At 35.0% G+C, this 26,593-nt stretch overlaps 1 protein-coding gene across 1 annotated transcript; it reads right to left on the bottom strand.

Moving 5' to 3' along the window:
• Positions 1-286: 286 nt before the first annotated feature.
• On the bottom strand, positions 287-11,552 carry LOC137406723 (salivary glue protein Sgs-3-like). Its single transcript, XM_068093340.1, has 4 exons — positions 11,035-11,552; positions 1,085-1,116; positions 677-967; positions 287-456 (listed from the first exon to the last, which is right to left on the bottom strand). The coding sequence occupies exons 1-4, from the start codon at positions 11,550-11,552 to the stop codon at positions 401-403; spliced, it is 897 nt and encodes a 298-aa protein (XP_067949441.1). The 3' UTR covers positions 287-400.
• Between the last annotated feature and the right edge of the window lie 15,041 nt (positions 11,553-26,593).

The following is a 26,593-nucleotide window of genomic DNA, read 5'->3' as shown; positions in this document are numbered from 1 at the left end:
TGCGCAGTAGCCTATTTCCTTAGCAATTCTAAATAATGGAAATCTTTATTTTGCTGCTAGTGAAATGCTACTACTAATGTGGTGACAATACTATATTATTCTTCATGAGCATATTTATAGAAATGAAGAATTTGTGCAACTAAATCTATCGATATTGCTGTGAATGCATTGAAGTTTTTATTCTTGAGGAACAACACAACGTACAGTGAGAATTATCAGAAGTTGATATTTAGGGTAGATTAATTAAATGCCATCTAGATAACAAAAGCAGAAGACGATACGGAAGATGAAGAGGGGTAAAACATGAATGCGTTGAAAACAACAGGAAAACTATAGAGATTCAAAGTAAAACAAGTAAATGGACATTTCTTATATCTGCAGGCTTAGCTGAAGATTTCACTTATTCCAAATTGTCTGAGACATCAACAGATTCCATAAAGACTTTTGAGGGCTCTTCTGAAAAATATTGTGAAATAATGAACAGTACTGCAGCAACAAGTAAACATAATACCTTAACTCAAAAACTGACTGCCAGATTCTGGTAATTTTTTGATGGCCTTGGTTGTACATTCAACGACACCTTACTATCAGAAAGTTGTAGACAGAATTAAAGTCTATCAATTATTTATTATAGGTTAAATACTCCTGCAGCCATATATTTAACTGATTGACTCACCTCCTTTAGCTTGGCTACCGGAAGGGTTGCTTGCATCAGTTTCAGAAGCTTCGACACGAGGCTCTACTTCCATCTCATGGGAGCTAAAGAATTGCTCACTTTCTTTGCTCATTATATTCCGTTGATGATCCACAAGGCTTCCTCTCTTAGTCATGAGTGGTGGAGTTGTTGGCTCGTCTTCCATTTCTTGTGGGGGAATGGAAGGTTCATCTTCTTTGTCCATTTTCTTCATCTGAGGATCCAAAGTGCTTCCCTTTTCAACCTCAGATGGGGAGGTAGTTGCTGCAGCTTCTAAATCATTAGCGGCAGAAAGCTTACTCTTCTCTTCTGGCAGCTGTTTTGGCGTTTCAGAGTGGGTCACTACATTTATTTTAGATGGTGGAGCGATTAATTTTGGTTCTAACTTACTGGCAGGATTCATAGCTGGTGAATCATCTTGCCTGCAAATCAATAATCTTTGTAACAAAAATAGTTAAGTAAATCTTGAAAATAGCTCATCTATCTAAATCATAACAACATATAATAATATAATTATAATATGATTATAATGTTATAATCATAATAACAAAAAACTACAAAAGAAAGCGCGGTCACTAGACCCAAATCTACGTTCTTAAAATCAAGATTGAAAGTTTTTTTAATAAAAACAATTTATATTTTTACCAATGATGAAGTTTAGTGAACATAATTTTTATTAGAATTACAGTTATCTTACTAATTAGAGTTATTTTACTAATTAGAGTTGTTGTCTTACTAATTAAAGTTGTTGTCTTACTAATTAGAGTTGTCTTACTAATTAGAGTTGTTGTCTTACTAATTAGAGTTGTTGTCTTACTAATTAGAGTTGTTGTCTTACTAATTAAAGTTGTTTTACTAATTAGAGTTGTTGTCTTACTAATTAAAGTTGTTTTACTAATTACAGTTGCCTTACTAATTAGAGTTGTATTACTAATTAGAGTTGTCTTACTAATTAGAGTTGTCTTACTAATTAGAGTTGTATTACTAATTTTGGAGTGCCATAAATGCTACCATATGTATATTGTGCTTGTGTAAGGTAATAATCTTAGTTTCACATACTGATGCTGCTAGGTTTAGAGACATAGCTTTTTTCAGCTCTACTATGGGTAGTTCTTTTCATACTTTGGCATTTTTATTCAGCCATTCATTGTTGATCATATTAGTCCTACAAACTTTGATCATACCAGCCATTCAAAGTATTATAAATTCACCTAAAAATTAAAAATATCGGTTATGCGGCTATGCCTACCAGCTTGTGTGTATGTGTTTCTAGAAAATTATAATTTATTTAAACAAAAACATTTTGTAGCTTGAGTACTAAAATTGGTAGCAACAGGTAAGTGAAGAAACATTTTTTTAAGTATTCAGCAGTTAGCTATTTACACTATATTACATAAGATGGAAAAAGAAGAGACAGAACTCAAGTAAACACTTGCATGTTTTTCACTAATTTTAATTATTAACATACTAGATGTACACACAGTGTTGCACGGGCGATAAAAAGGTTCTTGCTTTGGAAATTTATTTTTACTTTGTTGAGTCCTTTTACCCAATGAATTTAAGTAACTTGAGCTCATCTATACTTTTACTATGATAAAAGCTGAGTCCATCCGTCTGATAACCGTGTCAGGAAACATGATTGCATAATTATCTCTCAAGTGATCTTGATTTTCAGGCATGCTAGCTGAAGCATGAAGCGTGCTATTTTAATCAATCAATATTAAAACTTTGCAGGTACATAAGTATGGGCCCAATTATTCCATAGTAATGTCAGGTGAACGTATAGAATATTGTTTAGCATGCCTGTTTGTAGAAATGTAGGTTCAAAGTTTAATTGGAGGGTCGAGCAGATTTTTGTTCTTAAATCTTATAACTATAGCTATAACTCGACAGACAAAAGACAGACCCCAAATTACACCCCAGGTGAGATTTATATACGTACATAGTGTATATATAAATTAAACTAAGTGTAAATTATATTGTTTTATTAAATTATGTGAGTTATTGAACAATAAGTAAATTTATTGTTCAAATAGTCGTGATTTCTCAGTATAGGGATTCCTGCTAAAAGAATAAGAGTTTTAGCATATCTTATTCTCGCCGAATAACTACCAAAAATGTGTTTTAGTAAAAGGGCAACTGACATAAATTATAACCCACACCTGTCTGTACCAACATCTTAGTTTTTTGTCAGTAAATAGTTTTATGTTAGCAAAACAAACAACAGTTTTGAAAACAAAAATATTTCGTCAGACAAGTTATTGACGTTCATGCGAAAGGGTCATATTTCTACAAAGCAGAGACAGCTCAATTACTGATGTCAATGCTAAGAATAACCCTATGTGTGAGCGCAGAACAAAAAATATTATGCTGGCCGCCAATACAAGAGGATTTTTGTGTATATAGTGCAGTACACTAATTATTACTAAAAATTTATTATTAATAATGGCACAAAATTATTGCAGATTTTTATGCACAAATTACAAAAAAAAATGCGTGTGAAAAAATGTTTCAGTGCCAATTTTCAAAGAAAAATTCTGAATCAGTAATTATTATTATTACTTACATGTATTATTTAGCATGGTTTGAAATAATTTAGCCACAAAAATAGCAAAATATCAATGGTCATTTGTAATATTGTGAGAAAAACTGCTGGTTTCTTTTACTCTCTACAAGGTTCTCAAACAACAACACCGACTTTTAAGTTAGAATAAAATATATACTTTCTAAACAAATATGTAAGTATACATGCATGTTAGGCAATTAACTAAGAACACGCATTTATGTAGTGAGCGTCTTCGCAGTACAACTCAGCTTTGATGAATGATTCCTTTTCCTTCTATACTTTTATTTACAATTTAGGTTTTTTTTTCTACATCTGATTTTTCTGTTTTTTTCCTTCTCTCGGTCTTCTTCTCAATTTTTTGACTTTCCTTCTGGTAGTCTGATTTCTTATTGGTGTCCTGGCCTGTCTCACTATCTAGAAAGTTTTGTTAAACAATTGTTGTGGCCAGGTCTATCGCTAGAGCCCTGCTCACAATGCTTTGTCGTTACACTCTCCTCTCTAGTGGAGGCCCTGGAAGTTGTCATATGTTAGTTAGAAAGAAAGAGCAGCTGTGACTAGAGACACTGCTGTCAGTCACTAATTTTCAGCCTAACCACCTCGGTCACCGCAAATGCCCGGTCTGCTCTCTTCAGCGCTAGGCCTGGCATAATGGCTTGTCTGCAGAGCTATGCAATGACATTATCTGTTCACATTCCACAGCTGCTGAGCCATTTTTGTTGCCCATATAAATCTTTGCCTGCTGGCAGATTGCTGAGCCGGCAGGTTTCTTGTTCCATTCAGCCTTCTCGCTTTATTGACGGGGTAGAGACGTTCTCTAGCAGCGCCGTCATTGGTTGACTCTACCACTGTGCACCCTGGCCAGTGCGGCCCTGTTACATGTACATGTATGTTAGACCTATATAGCAAAACACCCACTCATTCAATGCACTTGCCACCTTGGAACTGTAGGTTCTGAGATGGCTATGGCATCCTGCCATCTCGTAAAGTAGTCTGTTAACACTAGGATCTACTTGTTCTCTTGGAGTCTCTGGCATCGGTTTTACCAGGTCCATGGCAATCATCTACCAGAAGCACCTATGCCTGTCATTAGCTGTTTTGGTGCCACTATGCTTAGCGGCCAAACAGACCCCGCAGCTTTTGATTAGTTTTTTCAAGGTGGCTGTCATCCCTAGTCATGCCACGTTAGTCGCAGCCGGTTGGTCGCTCTACCCACCCCGGTGCGAGCAAGGACATGAATCTGCCAGACAGTTGGTTCTCTAGTGGCAGGTGGGTATACCGTAGCCATGGGAAAAAGTCTGGCCATCTAGTACTTTGCTAGATCATAGCCTAAAAAGTAACAATTTTATGCTGCTGTCAGAGTTCTTGACCTTCTGGTTTCAGTTGTTTCCGAGTAAGCTGTTTAGCCCGCTCAATAGCGCAGTACATGGTAGCCACAGGTTTTTAGTTTTTGACTTGCATTTGCGCTAGCTTCTCCTCAGTGATTTTTTAAGTCTTCACCTGTTCTACTGAGTTCTAAGGCAGCCTCGATTGGTTCTGAGCCAGCTCCTTCAGCTGTCGCAGCAGCAAATAGGTCTATTAAAGCAATCGTTTCAGGGTGCAGTCTTGGCAACCCCCGAACCGGTGAGTGGGTTTCTCTTAAGTCTTTTCAAACGACGCTGGCTCTCTAGCACAAGTTCTTTGTAAGTCAGTCTTTGACTTTTTAGCTTGATGAGCTTGCATCATTGGCAGTTTTTGAAGATCTGTCAGCTGAGCCTATTGGTTTTTTTTTCTATGATGCAGATTGATCCGGTGCTCTACTGTGAACTGTGATTTAGCCAAGATCTCCAACCCCCTGGCTACTTGGTCGAAGGGCTCATTCAAGCAACACTGCTACTGAAAAAAGCATGAAATTTATGTAGGAGGAACTGCAAGTCGTATAGGTATGGCTGGAAGTGCTTCACGGCCTTAGCCACAGTGAGCATTTCTCTCTGGGTCAGGAAGTAATCTCTCTCTGTGGGGATAAGCATCCTATTGAAAAAAGGTTATAATGTGGTCAGCTTTACCCTGTACTTAAAATAGCACCACTCTCACTCTACAGCCACCAGCATGCATGTTCAGAATGTACAAGAGGCTAGGAACTCGATAGCCTAATACCAAGGCTGTGGCAAAGTGCTCCTTAGGAAGTTTGCTTAAGGCCGCCTGCTCAACTTAGCCCTACACCTATTCCTTTATTTTGCTTGTGAGTCATTTCAGAGGTTGAGCTATAAAAACGAAATTGAGTATGTACTGTTGGTAATATTCTACCATTCCTATAAAAACTCTGTATTTTTAGAGCTTTTTGGGGCTTGATCATTGATGCACCGCCTGGTTTTCCTCTAGATCAATAGCTACCTTTTTCCTGTTTACAACGTTACTTACGTACCAGAATTACAATTAGAGTACTTTACTCTTGGAGGACTTGGGCTTCAAGCTAGATCCCTTCAGTTATTGAAACACATCCTCTAGCCACAGCAAGGAAGCGTTGAAGTTTAGAGCAATAATTATGATATTATCCGAGTGAAGTATCAGCATCTTCTAGTGTAGTTTTGTAGCACCCACTCCATCAACCTTTGGGAGAAGACTCGTGCTAATGTGAGTCTAAAGCGCAGGACTTTCCACTTCAAAAAGCCGGAGCACGTAGAAAAAGCAGACTTCTCCTGCATGTTTGCGCCCAAAGGTGTTTGCCAGTAACCGCTAACTAGGCCAAAGCTGCTAAAGTACCTGCTGCAAAACAGCTCATCAAAGCTATTATCAATCTAGGAAAGAAGAGTAGAAGCTCTGATTGATGACTCCATTTGGTAACCGACACAAAACCGCCACCTTCCATTTTTTTCTAGATCATGATCACCAGAGAGCTCAATGTGCCACTAGCCAGTTTAATGAGCCTCTTATCCAAGAGCTCCTGAACTTGACACTCAGCCTCCACTTCCTTTGTAGGGCTCAGCCAGTGTAACTGTTTAATGATAAGACTGGTTCCCTTCTTGTGTTGAACAGAATGTTTTACTTTAGAGGTATTACCCATTTTTCCATGTCTAGGGATAAACGTTGCCTAAGTGGTGTGTCAGCAGCCATGCCAGCTGCTCAGCTGCTCAGCTTGCTCTGGCTTTATGCAGTTATGCTCGGCCACCACATATTTTTAGATTTGCCAGGTAGGCTAAGAAACCTTTCTTCAAAATGTCTGTACTCGAAGGTGTGTTTCTCTACTTTGAGAGGAATAAATCATCATCGGCCTTTTAATCTTCTATTTCCATGTATGTTCTCACTGTACTATTAGCTTGGGTGAGAAGGGGCAGGTCTGTCAGAATGAGGCAGTGTGCTACAATGCTTTTCTTTGGCCCAGGCCAGTTTAAGTTCCTGGCTGGTAGTGGCCTACTCGGACTACCTTCATTCACTCCCATTTGTCAGGTTCAGGCTGGTGCTACTAACCAACTTGTGTACCACCTAAACTTTACTGAGAAGCAATCAATTATATATGTTTGCACAGGTCAACGTATGACTGTTCACTGATAGCATAGGCTAGTGAAACTTCATGGCACACTGATGGTTTGCAAAAAATGACATTCTTAAGATAGGGTCTTTGCTTATTTGGCTCAACAATAAGACTTCCTCAGCTTTTACATTTTGGAATCGTATGGATAACTGTACCACTCTATAAAAGGACAGCCTGATCATGTATGCCATGAGTCTGTAGATGTCGTCTTCTTCCAACAAGTCTCTCATTGCCAGGTATATAATGTCGAAAACGTCTTTGCTTAGCAGGTTTGCGGGACACCTGACGTCAAGCAAAAACTGAACGGTTGCTCTTCCAACTTTCTAAGGAGGAAGTCGAGGGGCAACCGTTTCCAACAGTTTTTTTTTCACTTTTTCAGCCAAAACAGTTAATGGATATGAGTTGGCTCTGTGCTTGTGCCCAAGTGAACTCAATGCCACTGCAGCAAAATCAAGCAGGCTAAGTCTATTCAGGCACTCTTGCATCCGCCAAGGTGGAATTTTGAGTTGTCTAAAAAATTTGACTGGCCTGCATACCATAGGTCGGTCTTACAAGCTTTAAGGAAGGTTTCTGATAGTGTACCGGGCTTTCATCCTTTAAAACCTGGAAGCCCACACTCTTAGAGCGAGCTTCTGAAGTGCCACATCAGTGGCAACAGACAACATAGGTTTGTGTACGACTGAGTATCGGTTAGTTCCTTTTCCAGGGATCTTCCATTGTCCTCTCGGTTGGGTGGCCTGATGCACCCTGACTGGAGCACATTGATGTGTGCAACCTGTCCTCAAGAAAACAGATATTCAGATCTTTTATCGTTTTAGCATAGTTGATCAAGTTACAGAATAGCTCTTTAGCCATTTTGGTCTTGTATGGTCCTTGTAAGTAGCCGCACACTACCTGTACCAGCTTTTTTAATAAGTAGGTGAGCTCTTAGAGGAAGGTGGTCGTCGTCCATTTTAGGTTGCTTATCCTGTTGTCAGGTTGCTTAGTCGAGAATCTGAACCGACGGCAAAAGGCTTGAAAACAGTTTTCATTCTGTCGGCTTTTCCGCAGTCCTTAGTGAAATACTTAACATTACCCGTTTATGAGTACTGAAGTGCCTTGAACTGCTGGACTGCGCCTGAGCCCGGGAGACCATTTCCAGCTATTTATAAAAATCCACCAGCGAGCCTGTTCTTTGAGTCTTGGTCATCCATATTTAGTTATTCACAAAAATTTATTTTATTTTATTATTTATTTATTCACAAAAAGCACTTCTTATGCAGCGGGGCTCACCTAGTTCAGGAAAAATCTATTTTCTTAGAAAATCTCACCACACTCCGGCGTGGCGTTGCTCATGCAACACAGCCTACTGAGTTCAAAGAAATCTTTTTTCACTACTTAATCAAGCAGCGTTCGCTAAACACTAGAAGACAATAATTCTGTATGTTGCACACAGCCTACTAGGGATCACGGATGCCCATGGTTCTTGAGCTTTCTGAGCCATGATTCGAAAATCCCACTGCGGCCACCAATGTAAAGAAAACTGTCACATTCCTTTATTTTCCACAAAAGCAGGCAAACAGCAACATCGAGTGTTTAGCACAAATGAAATACATTTACTGAATAAACATATAAATATACATGCATAATGACAGTCAATTGACAATATGCATGCAGAGAGCACATGCGCAATACGACTCTGTTTCAATGAACAAATCCTCATCATTTTTTTTTATTTACAATTTTTTCTCTACCCTTTTTATTGTTTTTCACACGGTTTTTTCTTTGTCGTCTTCTCAATTCTTTGGTCTTTTTTTGGTTCCTTGGGTTTCTTTTTGGTTGTGCGAGTTCTTTCAGCAGAAAGGATTTCCTTGCTATTTCAAAGGCTCGGTTCTTCTGCTTAGATGGCTACGAGGTATGTCGCTATGGTCCTGATTACGGTGCTCAGCCGTTACAATATGTTTTACATAAGAAGAAATACTTTGCCATGAGTTTAAATTTTACCTAGTAATTTTTTCATTCATTTTATTATTTTGTAGTAGCTAGTTAACAGTTAAATTTTACCTTCGTCTTTTTTTCCAGATAATTGCAAACACAAGCATTCCCAGCAGAACCAGTACTACAAGTATTGCAATAATTGTATGTTTACCAGAATTTTCTGTAGCTTCATTCTTTCTGTAATGTAAAACAATTGCAAGGTTCAGCTGTTTCCTTCCTTTAATAGTACATAAAGAAAAGGTATGTAAATTATTAAAACAAGCTTTTACGAATTAAAAAAACATTTGCTATACTCATGAGCAGGCTTTTTAAAACAATAATTGCTATAATAAAGACAGTTTTAATCTGTTGGATGCCACAGTTAAAAGTTTAAAAAATTGCATTATATGGTATTCAGGTATCGAGGCTATGTATTGGTATCTAGGCTCAACTCAGAAAGTTGAGCCTGGACATTCTAACAACTGCCTCAATCAAACGCCTTAAACCAAATTAAAAATCATTGTAAAAGTACTGACTCTGCGCTTTATCATCATGCATAATTAATCATATTTTTACAATCTCACACAAGAGCTTTCCTTCAGATCTTTGGTAAAAACAAAATAAAATGAACTTTTTTTTATGATGTCAACAGAAAATTCTATCAAGTGAAAACTTGGCAGTCAGTGTGCTGATTACATCAAAATAATAAAAATGGTAAAAATTTTATTTGCCTAAATCTCTCAGACAACTCCTGAAAAAATATGATACTCGCTCTTTATCTCGCTTCAGTGTCATTTGTTATAAGTTATAGTGAAAACAAAACAAATAACTCATCAAAATAAGTCATAAAATTTTAGCCTACTACAAAGTTGAAATTTAGTTCAATAAAATGCATACTAAAACTTAGCTTCAAGTGTTTGTTTAGTAAGCTGGTACCATTTAATTAAGCTAAATCATTGTTGATCTTATGTGCTTGTCTCGAAAGTAGGAGCTTTCCACGATGCGCACTGCACACAGCGCATTGTAGCATTACATTTTATGCTAAATCATAACAGCAAAATACACGAAGGTTATTGGAAGTAACGGTACATATAAATAATAAAGTTGACATATATTTTTGTTACTAATTTATAATATGTACAGTATGTATATAAAATTTTCATGTATTTTACCAAAAATCGTTTGCATTATTATAGGTTTTTTATTACTCTATAAGAAATCTATGCCTTATGATGACAATACTATTATGAATTAAAACATTTAATCGTATACATAATCATTCTTCATTGTAATCACAGCAAAAAACTTTATTTATCCATTACTTGCTAATTATTATGGAAATGAAAGTCGCCCTGGTTAGGGGCAAACAATTTCCATTTCGGTAATTGAGGTCCTTTTTCCAGTGATTATTTAATCTTGTTGTTTTACAAGCCTACGTTAAAGATTCAGTAGCAATAACCAAAGAACAACACCACAATTACGATCAAGACAAGTCCAATTATTATTAAGCGCCGTATAGATATAAACGTTACTACAAAATTTTGTTAATACGAAATATCTTAAAGAAAAGTCACTAAGGCAATTAAATCACCGAAACACAGTATACAGTAAAAGAGTAAATAAATATACGTCCTGTCAGAAAAAGAAACATTTCCTAGCTCTGCCAATTCAAAAGTGTCTCTAAATTCTAAACACAACAAATCAGTCCTACATGTAGCTTTTGCGAGACTTTCTTAAGAAAGCTAGCCTTAGTGCGAAAGCAGACTACTGCGGAGACAGGGCAACTAACCAATAGTTGTGGGTTCACGGCCAGCAAGCCACAAAATCAAATCTCACTGACTCGCTAACCACGAGAATCCATAACATTATTTCGAAGTTATGTTTTTTTTACTAAATTATTTAACACTTTTTTCATAGTAATAAGTTTAAAAGTTACAAATACAACTGTTGTTATTTATTACATAAAAATAGTTTTTCTGGGCAAAGATTTTTTATTGCCCTGGGATTTTGGGCATTGGTCAATTATTTAAATAAAAATGTCAAAGGGTTGAAGCTACATGTATATATAATTTTAATTACACTTCATATAACAAGTCATTTAAACTCTAATTAAAACTGCAAGTGGTATGCTAAAATAAGTTACTTTGGTTAAATGAACCTGCAGTGTTTCAGCTTTTGGAATAACATTCACTAAAATATCATCTTGATTACACTTCATGTTAAAAACTATTTAAGCTCTAAACGCTAAGTTAAATCCTGAAAAATGTGCAAAAATAAGTCAAGTTTGTTTAAACAATGAATTGTACTCACAGTGTTTTAGTTTCAGGAGTGACAGTCACTAAGTTTGGTTTTGTGGAGGTCCTGACTGGAGGTGTGGGAGAAGACTGAAGAGATGCTGATGCACTCTCTAATTGTATTCGTTTTGTTGTTATTGTTGGAGGCGGAGTTGTTCTGTTATTGTTAGTAGCAGCAGATGGGCTGGAGGAGGGTTGAGTAACAGATTGATCTTTGCTTGTTGCTGGATCTTGAGTCGTGTTTCTTGAAGTAGATGGAATGACATTTGTAGTAGTAGCCTGAGCTCTAGCCATGACACTTACAGTGGACAGAATATTAGTTCTGGTAGTTAGTGGATCTCGGGTCACATTTTTTGAAGCAGTTGGGATTAAATTTGTGGTTGTACCTTGAACTGTAGTCATGGCAGTTGCCATGGACAGAATATTAGTTTTGGTAGTTGCTGAATTTGGAGTCACCTTGTTTGAAGTAGATGGAATGGAGTTTGTGGCAGTGCCTTGAACTGTGACCGTAGTGCTTGGAAGACTAGAGATCATATCAACTATAAAATTTTGCAAAATGTTAACCATATCAGACGCCAGTATGACATCTAAATAGGGCTAAATCTATTAAGAAGAGAGAAAACTGTGATAAATGAAGTAAGGAAACAATATAAGAAAAAAAACAAAAACCGCAAAAATAGTACGTAATGATTGAAAGAAAATGAGTGGGAAGAAACGGGAAACACCTGGGAAAACGCAATATGGAAAGACTAGAAAAAACTACAAGAGAAAATTCAGTCAAGGAAGAAGTAAAATTAAAATTATAAAAAAATCAGATAGTGAATCGGAGAATAATGCAGAAGAAAGCATACACTCAGAGGAAGATCCTCCAGATTCTCTGCAACAAGCAGAACTTGGAATCACTAAACCCAGAAGAGCAGCCTCAAAGAAACACCTGTCTACTGATTACAAATGGAACAAGTCCTAGTCGGGCAGCCTACATATTCAATAAATTCAAACCAGATCTTAAAACTGTTTTAGATGGAAATTGTGCTGAGATTAAAACGAGAGAAAAAATATTGAGTATGTAAGGAATATAAGTCAGCCATAGAGGCGGTGATACCTACAAACAGATGGTAGAGAGAAGAAAAGCTTTTGGACCACCAAAGGTGCTAAAGCTTTAATAAAAAAATTGAGATAGAAGACAAACTTGAAGGGTTTATCAGAAAGTTTATTTGATCTTTGTTAGCACCATTGTACAGATATACACGACACCATCATTGTCCCGACAACACTACACGTTCTTTTCAAAAAAAGTAAACCCAAATTAAATGAACAAAGAAAAGAAAGAGAGATGTAGAACAGAGGATATTAGCAAACAAAGACGCATGCGGATGAGCGAGGAAGGAACCGTTGAATAAAAATGAGGTAGGTTTGTAATGGAGGAAGTCGAATGTTGAAGTAGGGCAGAGCTTACATAGGATATGCAGCACGGACACCCAAGTACTTATATGGTCAGCTATCCTCTATACAATGTGTTGTATAATTATATTACATTATTATATAATAATTTAATGTAATTATGTAATAATAATATTACATAATTATATGTTGGAATAGATTAATAGATTTCCTTACAGTCATCAAAATGAAAGATCAAATGTTAACTTTAGCATTTGGATTTTGAGTAATTGGTAACTAGCTTAAATACTAGGCATACATCTATCATTTATGTATCGTAATTTTCAAAAAGCAGCTTCTAAAGTACACATCAACATGTGAGAATGTAAAACAATTTATTATCTACATGGTATTACTTTCATTTTACATAGAACATACGCGTATTAAACAAGGTAACAATTTTATGCCTGCGAAAAATCGGGTATTTATTGCCTCTTAATCAATATAGCTAGGGAATAGAAAGATTTACTTATATTTTTCAATGGCCCTACTAAACTTTTGTTTTTTGTAGCTGTTTTGCTACAGATAAAGTAAGCTACAGATAAAATAAATAATAAGACTTATTGTAAGTAAGAGCCACAAAAATATGCTCTGGTTATTGTACCAAGAAAAGATTTCCAGGCAGGTTGCTGTTGCTCAAGGTCATTGAATAACTATGTGATTGCTTGAGTTATAGATCTTAGAATAATTTCATTTTTATTGGAAAGATTAGCTTTAAAATGTGTGCTATTTGTACTCACCAACTAAACCGGATAGAGTGTCCTCTCTTCCAATCAGTATCAGTGAAGCGTTGTACCTCATGAGAGATAGAGGTAAAGATACGCTACAGTTGCTGATATGTTGACCACCACCTGAGCTTGAGCATATTGAACTGACCTGACCATTAAGATCAATCACCCTCAATACGTCTGTGATTTCCGAGACTAATAGAGTGTCATTGCTCAGCACCAATAGGTCGCTGATAGCACCAAACTTAGCAATTTGTAAGGGCCCATCCACGTAGCCAAATGAGGAACCAACTTTAACAGTAGCAAGATGTAAAGCAGATAGGTTCATCTGTACAACTTGCTCATAGGTATGAGCAAGTAAAACGCCATTTTGAATATCAGCCAGCAATCTTAGAAAGTAATACTGTACGTCAATGTGTCTAACATATCCATTGCTAGTGCTTAGATCCATAATAGCGATGTTTTTGGCGGCCTGTTGGCTAATATAAAATACTACTCCGTCAAATGTCGCTAAAGAAACTGGTTCCCCAAAAGAGCAGGTAGAAAGACTCCCATTGATGACACTTGAGTTTTTTGGAGTTCCAGCAAACAAAGAGCTTTCTCGAGAAATCCTGTCAATCTTCCTCAAAACATTATTGCTTTTGTCAGTAAGTAGCAGAGAAGAATAGGTAAGATGATAGATGCTGTATATACCATCAAATTTTGCTTGGCTTGAATTTCCTTCCGCATAGTCTATTATTCCCCCATTGAGTCCAATTATCAATGTTACATTTTGCTGATCGATATCCATTGTAAACAGCTGAGTTTGAGTAGAGAATAGAATGTTACCAGAAACATACCGGTCATGGCAGAGGAAGAAAATACTACCGGAGACATTTGAAATCAGAAACGGGTTCTTGAAAGCAAATCTGTAAAGAAAAGTTTTGTTGGAGCTTATTATTAGATTAAAATCTGTAAATGGGTATAGACAACAGATTTATGTATAAAAACTTCACATCAGCCTGTATTTAAAGTTCAACATTTAATGAATTATTTAGTGTGTATTTCTCAAATATCTTTTAAGCAGTTCTTATTTTTCTGTTGGATTGAATCAACGAAATAAATTCTCTTTTTTTCACTAATAAAAAGGGTTCTTCCAGGAAGTTCAAATAGTTCATATTTAAAAATATATACTGAAAATAAAATAATACAGTTTATTATTTTTAATTTATTTCAAAAGTTTAGTCGATTTAGTAGAACACATAATTTTCACTTCCGTTTAGCCCACTCCTTTTCTCTAACCCCTTCTTCTTGTCCTCACCTCCCCCTTCTCTTTTCTTACTTTCTCTCTCTCTCACCCATTCCTCTTCCCACCTCCTTTCCCTCTACTTCTATTTTATTTTCAATTCTTTATTTCCTCTACTTCATCCTCCCTTTTTATTCCTATAATCATTCACAAAGTAATTTAACAGTTACATATGCTACTTTATATATATATATATGTATATATATGTATATATATATGTATATATACACTGTATATATATATATATATATATATACAGTGTTTATATATATGTATATATACACTGTATATATATATATATATATATACAGTGTATATATATATATATACACTGTGTATATATATATATATATATATATATATATATATATATAAAAATTGTTTCCTCACCCCGGATACCCCGTATGGGTGGTAAATTCTGCTCTAACTCGGGTCTCCTACCAGAGACCTGAGAGTTTGAGCACTCATTTCATCCGTTTTGAACCAGTAGCCCATTTTTCACTGCCTTGTTCTGGTTCAGCTACAGGCAGCGCGGACCTTGTTTGACCGGGCGACGTCCGAGCCGGCATGGCTTTGGTTATTGCACTCATCATAGAAGTTGTAGACATTATACAAGCAAGGGTCTTGTCTAAGGACCACCAGTAAAGTGCAGTTGTTGGGGTTTGAACCGAGGCCCTAATGATCACGGTCCCAATACCTTACCAACTGCACTACAGTGCTTTGGTTGCTGCCTGCTGTATAGATTAAGTTGCTGTGCTATGAAATGTTCACCTACTGACATGAGATGATATGCTGTCGGAAAATGTTTACAGAAGTTGCTTGTTATAGCCTGCTGATAATAAGCATAGCTAAATTAAGAACTAACCAGCACCCCTAAATTAAAGCAATGATATACATGTATGACTAGTGTTATAGTAGTATGAGCTCTTTTGAGAAAAAAGGGTTTATTTGGCAGTAGAACATACTGTATATTATTGTATCCGTGACAAAAATTTTGTAACCAAAATAAAAATAAAATATTGATCATCTAAAACTGTCAATTTTAAGTTTAAGCGTTAGATTTTTTAGCCAGATGTAGTTTAGCTAGCATCATCTCAAGATGGCTCTTTTCTCCCATGATGAAAAAGCATGGGAAAACATAACTTTGATAATATATACGCTGTGATAATATATATGCTGTAATAATATATACGTTGTGATAATATATACGCTGTAATAATATATACGCTGTGATAATATACACGCTGTGATAATATACACGCTGTGATAATATACACGCTGTGATAATATACACGCTGTGATAATATATATGCTGTAATAATATATACGTTGTGATAATATATACGCTGTAATAATATATACGCTGTGATAATATACACGCTGTGATAATATACACGCTGTGATAATATACACGCTGTGATAATATACACGCTGTGATAATATATACGCTGTAATAATATATACGCTGTGATAATATACACGCTGTGATAATATACACGCTGTGATAATATACACGCTGTGATAATATACACGCTGTGATAATATATACGCTGTAATAATATATACGCTGTGATAATATACACGCTGTGATAATATATACGCTGTGATAATATATACCCTGTGATAATATATACGCTGTGATAATATATACGCTGTGATAATATATACGCTGTGATAATATATATGCTGTGATAATATATACGCTGTGATAATATATATGCTGTAATATTATATATGCTGTAATATTATAATTAACTCAGGCATCATCTCAAGATGGCTCTTTTTCTCCCATGATGAAAAAGCATGGGAAAACATAACTTTGATAATATATACGCTGTGATAATATATATGCTGTAATAATATATACGTTGTGATAATATATACGCTGTAATAATATATACGCTGTGATAATATACACGCTGTAATAATATACACGCTGTGATAATATACACGCTGTGATAATATACACGCTGTGATAATATATACGCTGTAATAATATATACGCTGTGATAATATATACGCTGTAATAATATATACGCTGTGATAATATATACACTGTGATAATATATATATGCTGTGATAATATATACGCTGTGATAATATATATGCTGTAATATTATATATGCTGGAATATTATAATTAACTCAGGCATTATCAGCCTTTACTAAAAAGCAGAGTATTAGAGAAAATCGGAAACAAAAGAGAAACTGATAGATGAAGATACCGAAAGTTTAACGTATTCAAGAGTAGACAACTCACCCATTGACTTCAGATTCATAAATTGGATTTGCATTGATCTGGAAACACAGATGATAAATAATGAAAACAACATATGTTTTAAACAAGTTGACAATTATGCAGATTATCCACAAATTTTGGTGTTGAAAAGTTTGCAGACTAGTAAACATATTCACCTGCTAACCAATTTTTTTCCAGCAAAATCTTATTTTCTGTGATTTTGTGACACTAGCCTATCAATTAAAAGTTGCACTCTCACATTGTGGTTTTCAATAAATGTGCACATTGATACAAAAAAGCAGCCAGTTTTTTGTGTTAGGTTAATCTTGAAATATCGTACAAGCAGCTAGGTTGGCAAAATTGAAAGTTTGTTGATGCAAAACTTTTGACCCACCTTTAATTATTTATTGAAACTCTTAAAAGCATACAAAATAAAATAGCATAAAAAATAGCTCTTTTTAAAGAAGAATATGAAATTTTTGCTGTGAAGTAGTCAACGTATTAAAAATCCAGAGTCGATTTAACCAAGCTTTTTAGAAAATTTTTACTTATTTTAACATATAAAAGTTGTTATATTTTTAGCTTGTTAATTTTGTCAGTTCAATAAAGTACTATAGATAAGGTAATTAACTCAGTAAGATATAAAATATGACACCTTTAGGATTTTAAAATAATTCAGCTCTTCAATTTTGATACTACGTACGTACATCATCTGTGTCTATTTCTGTAGTATCTGCGAGCAGTTCGGGACCTTCATAGCATGGTAAAAAGAAAACTAAATAAAATAGCAAGTTGTTTGACCCAAAACCATAGGAGCAGACTTTTAAGAGAAAAGCGATTTTTCTAATTACCTTGTCATGCTTTAGAGCTGAAAGCCACTTGATCAAATTAATCGTTTAACAAACTTCTTCAACTAACTTTCTCCTATACTATAAATGGATGGCTAACATTATTTCCGGGTATATGAAGTACCCTTAGATAAAAATATTCTTGATAATGACTTGAGCACAGCCCCTTAATTTTATTCCCCATAATTGACCAGGTATGCATTCAGCTGCTATAGTGTTTACATAAAAAATACTGGCAGCAAAAACTACCCAACATATTTGTTAAAGCTGTCATTTTATTTTAAGAATTTAAGGACTTCTACTTTTTCAAGTAAAATACTCAGTAGTATCACGACCTGTGTCAATGCTTAAATCTTTTGATTGTGCTAAGAAAATCTGTACATTTCCAAATTTACTTCAGTTGTTGCAATAGAATTTTTTGATATGTGTCGTCAAGGAATAACTTAGCATACTTTTCAGTTTATTCGTAACTAGCCTAAATACAAGGCTTATAATAGCTATCATTTCTCCATTTCAATTTTAATGGGCATGTTTTAAAGTGTATTTCAGCAAGCAAATACTTCTAGCAGTTCAAGCACTTATAGACTTTGAGCTTTAAATTTAATAGGATTTCAACTAAATTTACTAATATGTTCTATGATTTGCTTACCTCAATTCCAAATAAAGATATAAGCACTAGCAACATCACTGAAACTTTCTTCTTAGCCATTTCAAGGCGAGCAGGCATAACTGAATGCTAAACGTTGAGCTATGCAACACACAAATTGCTTAGAGGAATTCACTACGCTTAGTAGTGGAGTTATCTTAAGAAATTTAGCTTTGATTAAAAATGTATGAATCAAATAGAGACTACAAGAGTATGCCGTTGTATGTTTTTTACAACTATCGATGCACTTCTCTGCGCGCCATGAAAACGGCTTTGCACATAATTGCCTTGGTATCTTTCTCATGAACTTTCAAAGAACTTTACCTTGGTAGAGCGGATAAAATTACAAAAAGTAAAGAAGCTTTTTGCTTAGTTTTGCAATGCAAAAAAACTAATAAGAAAAGAATGTACCATAATTTAACCATCAACGCAATGGGTTCTGCTAAATCAAGAATTTTTTGCTCCAAAACTATGTCAATCTTCAATAAGTGATTAATTACTTTCAGGTATACAATTGTTAAAACGGCTCTATCCAATTTATAAAAATACTTATGTAGCCTAATTTGAAAATATCTAATACATATATAAATTACCAAACCAAAGTTTTAAATATAGTGATCTGAAAGTATAAAAAAATTCAAGTTTTCAATTCATTGACATATTTTGCGAGCAAAATTGAGCCATTTAAGGAATGTGAGAGCTAAGACTGTACTTATAACTACCAAAGAGCTATATTAAACAAGCAGCTTATCTGGCTCAAGTGGAATTCAACATTTATTTTAAGAACATACAAAATGAGTACTATTGTGGATAAAATGATTAATCATTAAAGGTTGGCTTGAAAAAGCATTTTATTATGATTATTCAGCATCTAAAGGTTTATCATCTTTTATGCTGATGTGTTTCTGGTTCAAAATATGTAGAAATGTGATTACAAGCTCCTGAAAGCTCAAAAACAAGCAGCTAATCGCAGTCATCGCAAAAATGATCGTAGGTTGGAATTCCTTATTTTGAGGACGAATTCAACTCGACGCAGTTATTGTTCTGACTGAAGTTATAGTATTGAGTATAGTATAGTTATAGCATATTATTATATATTAAGTTGTAGTATGCTATAGGGGGTTCTGGGCCACTTTGCACTCGATGACCCCCAAACTCATAAAAGTTTCAAATATGAGTTACCAAATATTGTTTGAAATATAAATTACAAAATATAAAATATGGAATATACGAGATGGAGGTTCAACCAAAATGTAAGCCACCCCTCTATAGCATACTACTCAAGCCAATTTTTTATATTAAACGAATCTTATAATAAATAAGCATGGATAGCGAGGTTGTAAAAGGCACAGAATTTAAAGCAGCCATCGAGTCAATAAGCAAACTAGCTACATTAAATCAAACAACTCCCTGTACCATCGTATCAGTCAACCCCGAGCCAACTAAATACAACTCGTATATAGTCACTGTTCGTAATGATGATAATGAAAAACTAAAAGTTTTTATGCCAAAATATGTAGCTGATAATGTTCCGCTCGGCAAGAGATTTGTATACAACGACCTGCGGCAAAAATCTGACAATAGTGGACACACTTATCACTCCCTATTGTGGGCTGAAGATAAGCTACAATAAATGATAAAGATTTCATCAATACCTGAATTTATATCAATTGACTCGGATTAATGACAAGTCTTGACAATGTTGATGTATTTTTATTTAACCAAAGATTATATTTCTCTCAAATGTCAAGATTGTGAACTGAGACCAGGAGAGCAAATTTATGAACTTAATAAAAATCTGCTTATTTCAAGAAATGAGGCAACAAATAATGAACCTAGTGAAAGTCTGTTCTTAGAAAATGAGCCAACAAGAAAACCCAATGAAAGTCTGTTCACTTTAGAAAATGAACCTATAAATTTTTATAAATGGGGCACACCTAAATACGCAATGCTTTGTTCAAGATTTGAAAAATAATGTCATTTACCACCTGAACTTAGAGATTAGAGTGTACCAGTGTTGAGAAAAATTGCTAAAAGCCATGGTGTGGTATGAATAATCATAAAAAAGCGACCCGAGTTATCGGGAGTTTTAGTCGAGGATGTAAAAGCTCATCACTCAGTTGAAAAAGGATATAGATTAAGCAAAACTGAATTAGAAACAATCTTTTTAAAAACACAGGCTATCTAACACTTGATCAAATGTGACTTTATAGACAACTAATAGACGATTATGGGATGAAAACAACAATAAAGTTGAAACATTTATAAAAATTGTGTAAATTTGAAAATTATTTACATCAAATCAAATAAAATTGTGTAAATTTAAAATTATTTACACAATTTTATTTGAATTTACGTAAATAGTTTTTAAATTTACACAATTTTCTAAATTTTTTAGAAATTCTAAATTTTTTAGTTTTTTTTTTAATTTTTATGAGTTTGAGGTCACCGAGTGCACAGGTCATTGAGCGCAAATTGGCATAGAACCACCTCCCCCCCCCCCTATAGCATACTACTGAAAGGTTTAATATTAGCCTTTTCACTATCTTGTTAAAGTAGCTAGTTTGACCAAATTAATTTAAGCGGATTTTCCAAAAAACCGATACAATGTTAGTTTTCATGCAATATCTCTAGAATCCGATTTACAAAGTTGGCTCATCAGCTTGGATCAGCTGAATTGTTCCGCTTGGTCCGTATAAATCTGCTGCAAGAGTTTTCTATAATGAAACAATTACAAATTCATTGTGACAGCTTTTACTTTTACTGTAGCTTCCTTCATAGCCAGCATATTTACCTTTGCATGAAGTAGTTAGAAAAAACTAAAACTTCGCTTTTATTTTTGGACTGTTAGGAGCTGAACGAGCAAGTCAATGGCTTTTATTTGCCTTTGCCAGCTGGCATACAGCCTTTGTTTTGTGTCAGGTGTTCAAGTTCTACTGTGTTTAATGGCCTGACACACCACCTAACTTTTCACCAGGCAATTAACGGATGCTATCAGGCTAATCCATAGCCAAAAGAGTAGAAAGCGATTCATTGTCTTTCTTATTCCGGAATGAGCCAGGTTGTTTGTTTGCAAAGTGATAGACTTTCTTACAGTAGGGCATACTGGTCAAGCTGTTTTTGAAAGGATGTCTATGCTTTTGCACACAGCCGAATTCTCAGATAATTCCCTATTTTATGCAGTGTTCCGAGATTTTCGTCACTCAGCGCTAGTCACCCCCGAGACAACTCTATCGTATGTTGTTAGCGACTTCTTTGTACATACCACTCATAGATTCATGTTTGGATAAGTTAGCTCGTTTTTGTACAGTCCATCATCAAGATATGATTACCCTGATATAAGACTTTTTTCCCTTACAACGTTGATTATGGTGAGGTGTTCACCTCATCATACCACCTTTATTTCACTATACAAATTCAAGAAAATATTTGCCCGAGTTCAAATTTGGCAGTCGGTGTGCTCATTATGTATGTCAAAATAACAAAGATGCTAAAATGCTGTGAGCCAAAAAAATTTTCCCAACATTTAGAAGACATGATGACTTACTCTTCTCAAGTCAGCATTCCACATGGGAAATTTTGTGAAAGCTACATAAGCGAGAGCAAGTATTCATTTTTGTTGTTATACTCATTTTTACTATGAACTTTTATTCAGCATACATATATAATTAATAGTATCTATAATTTTATTCCTTAGCTATAGAATCTGAGACCAATACAAACGCTACAAGATGGAGAAAAAATGATTTCATCTTCAAAAAAGTTGGAGGTCATAAATAAAGAAGAAGGCGTCCGTAATGTTAATAATGCTAAGGAATATTTGTGCAACCAATCAACAATTGCAATTATTATTAAAAACAAGAGCTTTATTTAAGGCAGCAAAAGGAGGAGCTTACGACTGACAACTTGAAGGAGTTTGAGACCTTGCACAAAATCAGCATTCAAAGGAAGCAACCATTTAGGGGTCGCAAGGAAATACAAGAAACAGAAAAACCTACATGTAGATAGGCAGAAAATTTTCCAGTGTTTACTTTACTGATGTGAACTAGTGCATAAAAACAATACTGTAAAATGCATGTACAATGTATATCATTATTTATCTTCTTTGTGTAGCATGTTTTTCATGTTTCATTCATTTAACGTTTTATTTATTTCATTTGATTTTATGTTTTATTTTCTTGTTCAACCATGTCTTTGCAGGCCGGCCTGTTTTCTACTATGCAAAGCCAAGTCAACCTATGTATGTAACTCATATACATGTATAACTAGCTACTCAATTTAGCTGATGCATCCACATTACTTTCTAGAACTTTCTAAAGCCCTGTTCTCTAGAGTATAAATACTTACAAACTTCTGTGTGTATGGTTACATTGATTCTTGTGCACATTTCATACAAGACAAACCACTGTACAACCTTCTCTGGATTCTTTTACAAGCGTTAGCTAGCTAGCAATTTTTTGCATTGCACCAGCATCTACAGTGCACCAGCAAGCATTACCTTCAATAAGTGATCAAGTAGGCTATCTTCTTCATTGCACTAAGTAAGTTTGCTTTCTAAGAGCACTCTGCACCAGTAGAAAAGCTGTGTCTTCCTGGTAGTTTTCAACTTTTTTGGACCCAAAAAGGGTAAACTTTGTTTTTTAAAGCCAGTAGAAAACATGGACAGGATTAGACAACTTATTCTAACCTCCTAAAAAACTTCCATTTCATTACATTATTAATTTGTTTTCAAGTGTACAGTAACATAAATAGCATTGATACATCTTTGTCTCTTCTGTGCTCTACTCGCTACATGTACCAGTTCAAGTCACGTTACTCCAAAGGTATGTACATCCTGCAAAGTAAATAAAAATTTTCTTTTCGTTGGCCATTGAAAGGCCAAGTGTGCAAGAAGTCATTTTGGAGAACTGCATCGCTCGACCTTTTTTGTCAAATTAGGTTGAAAAAGGTTTTAACCAGACTCACTAAATGCTACATTAAACACGCAAAAGAAACTGATCAGTGATAAACTTTTGTTGATACAAAGTTGAAATTAACTAAAATGGTTAAAAATACTAAGTAAAACTTAGCTTTAAGTACTTGTTTAGTAAGCTAAGTTTATTTGAATTAAAATCAAAGTTTTTGTTGTCCATACGTCATGAAGGTGATAACTTCTTACCGTACATACTGCATTTGGTACACACATTATAATGTTGCATTCTATTGCAGATCATAACCATTAAAATACACTAAATGCAATACAATTACTGTAGGTAGCTATAATTACTAAAGTGAACATACTATTTTGTTACTAACTTTCAATATGTACACTTTTTTATAAAATTTTTGCAATTTCTAATAGCGGATGTTTGCATTGTGATTCCCTACATACAAATGAACCCCTTCTGAACCCCTACATACAAATTTTTCACCAAACGATGCCAACCCTGAAACGGATCAACATCGTATCCTGAGGGCGCACTCTATAGGTTTTGAGTTGTCACTCCATTCAGGTCAGGAGATTTCAGGATGGTTTCAGCAAGTCCCAGCAAATCTGCACAACTTTCACTTTTGAGGCAGAAGACTGACTCAAATGACCAATTGCCTGGCACATAGTCTTGGCGACTTCTGATCAAGTCATCATTTTTTTCTCTTGTGCTTCTGCCTCCTGTCTGCTTTTTTTAACCAACTTAGTTTTTGTGAGTTTTTGTGTTGTCCTATAAGCTTACACTGTCACCAATGTTTGCAGGTCTGCAGGTTCAGTCCATCAGCATTCCTGTGTCAAAACCAGCTCAGTGCTCCAAAACATAGAGCAACTCAGCTAGAATTTCTAGCTAAAAGATCCAATAATGGGAGGTTCATTCTATGAACACATTTAGCGGTGAAAAGTGTGTGGTCTATTTGGAGTAGGAACTCTTGCTCATTGAGGCACGGCCTAAATACTTCACTGTTTTGATGACCTCCAATAGCTTTATTTATGTGTTACAATAGTCTTGCTCAGCTGATGTCAGAGTCTTGCTGTAGCAGCCAATTAGCGTCTTCTCCTTGTTTTACTTCTGGGTAAAACTGCCTGCGTGCATCTGCATCCAGAATGCATAATCTTTGAGAGTTGGAGTATGCAAGGGCAAGGGCATTGTAAGGCTAGCTCAGTGTTGGTGAAATGGTCACTGCTCCTTTTGGAACCACACAAAAAAATCTTCCTTTTGGTCAGTTAGGCAAGTGGTTTCACACAAGCATCTCTGCCTTCTGGTAAACTCGAAATATTGTTCTGGTAGTAACCGGCAGTGTCCAAAAGACCTTGGAACTCATAATTCTCATTGGATTTGTCAGTCACAGACTGCCTCTAAATTAGCTATGTTGGTGGTTAAATCGTGCTGCTGAACTGCGGGACTTAAATATTTCATATTGTGCTGGAGTATCTTGCACTTGAATAGCTCCAGCTTCAACCTGGTTTCTTGCAGCTTTGTGAAAACTTTCTCAAAATTCTGGAAGTGCGTCAAAAAATCTAGCAAGATGACAGCAATTTCATCAGGTTCAGCAAAGTTTTTGCCAATAAAGCTAAGCAGCCCTTGCTCCATCATCTTTTAAAAAGTTACAGTCAGGAACATCAGTCTACGACTGGGCAGGATCTTGCACTTTCAGAAGCTGTACAAGCGGCAATTTTGACTTTTCTTAGGCTTTCAGACTTTCACACTCAAGGCAAGCTTTCAACTAAAACGTAGTAAGTCGAGCATAATCAAAAACTTTGCTAAAAATTCAGATAAGGAGGTAGCCGGTAAAATCTTGAGTTGAGACTAGTTCAGAAAAAAATACTACTTTTCCGCTACTATTTAGAGGGGCTACGCTCATTTGATGTCCAGGTGTTACTGAACCCATGATGAATACGATGCTTCGATGATTACAAAATTACATAGTTTGCACATTTCAGCATGTAACAAATATATGTAACAAATTTATAATATACAGTATATAGATTCTGAGGATTTAATGGAACATGGGATGCAGTAGCATCTATGCAACAAGTGAGGTCAACCATATACCGCTTACAGTCAGAAACAGTTAGTAGCCAAAGTATGTGCTATTATAGACCACTAAGTTTTTGAGGCAAGTTTTCAAACTTGACACAAATTCAATCTTGAGTAGACATTACAACTCTTCAAATATACATGCATGCAAACATGCACGCACACACGCACACACACACGCACGCACACACACAAACACACACACACTTGTTATTATTAATTCAATATATTCAAAAATTTTATTTGTTTTTTCGAATTGTATTAGTTGTATCATTGCCGAATCATTTTTTTCTGTAATCCTAGCAAAACAGACATAACTTTGCTATTACTTGCTAATTATTCCACATTCACATTCAAACCCTTTCACAGTTGTTTTATTATTTTTTGACCCATTCAATACATTTTTTTCATAATATGAAATTTGAAAGTTACAGTTGTTTGACAAAGTTGGAAAACCTATTCTCTTGTTTTTATTTATTCTCCTAATTTATTTCACCTCCACAAAACTCTTTTCCCATGATATGTAGTTTGAAAGCTAGCATCGCAAATGATGTTATTTATTAAATGCAAACAAACTTTTTTTCTAAATACTTTTTGTTACCCGGGCAACGCGAGGTAGTATAGTTAGTAAAAAGATAAATATTTGTATATATCTTTGTGTATATATATACATGAATATTTATATAGATAAACTGTGCTTACACATATATATATATGCGTGTATACGTAGATGGGTCACTTGCCTCATTTCAGTCTTAACAAGCAAATGCATACATGTTTATATATTCTTTTTTAATTTATCAAGCTCATTGAATACTTATATTGGTTTTTTTATCCTATTTAATTAACTGTATTTCAATACTCATTGAAAGCGTTTGATATGATTGTTAGTTTGCAGGTTCATTTATATAATATAAACGGCAATACTTACAATCATATAAAACGCGTTCAATGAGTATTTGATCCCGATTTGTTAAAGGTTGCTCAATACTTAGTTTTTCATTTTGCCAAGTTATAAATTTACGCAGAAAATAGAATAGTTGAATAAGTATTATCATTTCATCTCATCTGTAATAAATTTTCTTAAAGAAGTATAATTTTTAGCTGCATCAGTTAACATTGTCTGTTCTCAGGTTACCATTGGCCTGTTAGCCAGCAACCCATCATTGTAAACTCTAAAAAAATTAATAAAATAAAAACAATTATTTAATAACTAGAAATTCCCCTATCATACAGCCCACGATCAAAGTGATATTAGAAAAAAGAAAGGGTATTGATGGTTGAGAAATGCAATATTAGCAGTCAAATGGCACTGCAGCGCAACAGGATAACTGCAATGGTAGCTGTAATGTACTGGTTGTGGGTGTTATTATATACAACAAACAG

This window comes from Watersipora subatra, chromosome 10 (genome assembly GCF_963576615.1).
Source record: "Watersipora subatra chromosome 10, tzWatSuba1.1, whole genome shotgun sequence".
Classification (NCBI taxonomy): Eukaryota; Metazoa; Bryozoa; class Gymnolaemata; order Cheilostomatida; family Watersiporidae; genus Watersipora; species Watersipora subatra.
This window is presented reverse-complemented; position numbering and strand designations above follow the sequence as displayed.

Excerpts from the sequence above, each read along its gene's own strand:
- LOC137406723 (XM_068093340.1), bottom strand. The coding sequence starts at position 11,552 with ATGATCTCTAGTCTTCCAAGCACTACGGTCACAGTTCAAGGCACTGCC. Across the intron at positions 1,117-11,034 it reads ACTCCTGAAACTAAAACACT|GCAAGATGATTCACCAGCTA; the intron begins GTGAGTACAATT and ends ATTGATTTGCAG. Across the intron at positions 968-1,084 it reads ACCAGCTATGAATCCTGCCA|AAGCTGCAGCAACTACCTCC; the intron begins GTAAGTTAGAAC and ends CTAATGATTTAG.